This window comes from Cyprinodon variegatus, unplaced genomic scaffold (assembly GCF_000732505.1).
Source record: "Cyprinodon variegatus isolate N-32 unplaced genomic scaffold, C_variegatus-1.0 Scaffold18, whole genome shotgun sequence".
Classification (NCBI taxonomy): Eukaryota; Metazoa; Chordata; class Actinopteri; order Cyprinodontiformes; family Cyprinodontidae; genus Cyprinodon; species Cyprinodon variegatus.
In genome coordinates this window covers 505,957-508,020 of record NW_015150471.1, presented here as the reverse complement: position 1 = coordinate 508,020, position 2,064 = coordinate 505,957, and the positions used below count along the sequence as shown (strand labels likewise).

Sequence of the window (2,064 nt, the reverse complement as noted above, 5' to 3'; positions counted from 1 at the left end):
GGTTTTTGAAGATGGGGCTTTCTTGTTACATTTAATTTTATCCAATACATGTTTCTGCTAATGCGTAACTTTTTTTTCCTCATGCTATTGTGCTTTACATATTTTTCATTAAATTTAAAGATTACTTCCAGCTGCACCAAAGACATTACACACAGATGTTTGTGGCTTTAAATGGCAGCATGCTAATCATTTTTCTACACTCAACGTTAGAGATAAGTTATTATATTTTATTGAATTTGCATTTTAGATTCTGTTTTTTTAGTGCTAACCACACAAATACTACTTATCTTTGCTATTATGTGGTACCACTATGGATTCACAAGAACATTTTGCTGCGCTGCAATGTTTGACACCTCCTACAGCTGCTGCAGAGGCCAACAGACTGTCACTTCAAATGCTTGGTAGTGTTTTTGAAGAATGCATGTTTCTTTTCCTCTTAACAAGAGTGATGTGAAGAGGGTTTAGTGCAAAATAAAAAATGCCACAATCGCCATATTTCTGTAAAATATATCTATTGCTTTTACAAATCACTTAATATCAAATTATAACTATTTTTGGAGCCTTTTCACCTCCCAGTCATGTAGTAATAAGCCAGTACCATATTTTTAACCTGTCGTTAAAACATTTGTCATAATACTTTAAACTTAAGGTTTTGCTTTTTAATCCCTGGCAGGAACTCCGGAGTTCATGGCCCCAGAGATGTACGAGGAAAAGTATGACGAAGCAGTGGACGTCTACGCCTTGGGAATGTGCATCCTGGAGATGGCCACTTCTGAGTACCCGTACTATGAGTGCCAAAACGCAGCACAGATCTACCGCAAAGTCACCAGTGTAAGTAACAGGAAAGAGCAGGGTCGCGTCATGTCCCTCCCATGTATTTAACATAATTGTCCACATGTATTCGTCATCTACGCGCTGGAATTGGGAAGAACGGAACCAAGACTTCTTTAGCTGTAATGCTTGACATCCTGGATATTTGGATTGCAAGGAATGCAAGTCTTTGTCATGGCGGTACAAAAAATGTTTGTACAGAACACTACCATCAAATGACAGGACATTTTTTGTCTTCCAGCCTATGATTAGGGTGCAGCCATGTTCATGTTTTACTCATTAACTCTCTGTGTAAAGCTCCTGTTTAACTGGTATTCCTGCTTGTAGCTTTCAAAGAAACAAACCTTATGCAACAGCAATGTTTGAACAGAAAACTGACCTCTTGGCACCTTTATTTGTTAATTGTGGTCTAAATGTTTTGGAGTAAACAGCATCAAAACACAGATATTCAGTTTTAAAAAAGTTAATTATCCTGCACATTTTTAATGTTTTATAAATATTATATCTTTAAGAGACATTCAAAGTAGTTTTAGGTTGAACTTTCTTTGTAGATCCAATAGATCTAAGTAGGAGGAACTTCACATAGGTATCAGCATTACAGGGCATGAGAAGATTATCGCTGACATCTTTATGCGTTTATGCATCAGATGGTGGCAGAAGTCATTGCTCGCTCTTAATCAGATGTATAAAAGATTTACAGCATCTGGATTAAATCAAAGGACATAAACTTCCTCGGAAGAAAAAAAGGAATGGTGAGATTACAGTCCTCTGGGGTGCATCTTTTTCTCAACCACCAGGTTAGACCTATGACCTTTCAGTCTTTTAAACTGTGGTCTGTTTTATTCACTGATCCAGGTCACCAACCTTTCACTGATGTCCTAATTATTAAGAAGAACCTGTATATCCAATTAAACCTGTATTTTTTCCATGAATTCTGCAAGGATGTTGCATTCTATGGAGGATAAAAAGTGCCGAAATTAAATAAATAAATACAGCATTAAATAAATAAATAGATAAATGTGTCAATAATTAATTAAATGTGGAATTAAATAAATAAATACAGCGATAAACATTAAATGTGTAATTCATTAAATAAATAAGGAATTAAATATATAAATGTTTCATTAATTTAATAAAATACGTCTTCATTTTATTAAAAAAATATATATTATTATTTCAGTGTGCATTTAATTATTTCATGGTCCTGTGTCGCAGTGCATCGAAACCATTAAA

The 2,064-nt window shown here is 34.7% G+C and overlaps 1 protein-coding gene across 1 annotated transcript in view; it reads left to right on the top strand.

The window, feature by feature from the left end:
- Positions 1 to 2,064, top strand: part of wnk4 (WNK lysine deficient protein kinase 4) — an 87,586-nt gene that overhangs the window by 35,225 nt on the left and 50,297 nt on the right. The window contains exon 5 of the mRNA XM_015388037.1: positions 674 to 831. Coding sequence (XP_015243523.1) covers positions 674 to 831 — 158 coding nt within the window. The remainder of the gene's footprint in view (positions 1 to 673; positions 832 to 2,064) is intronic.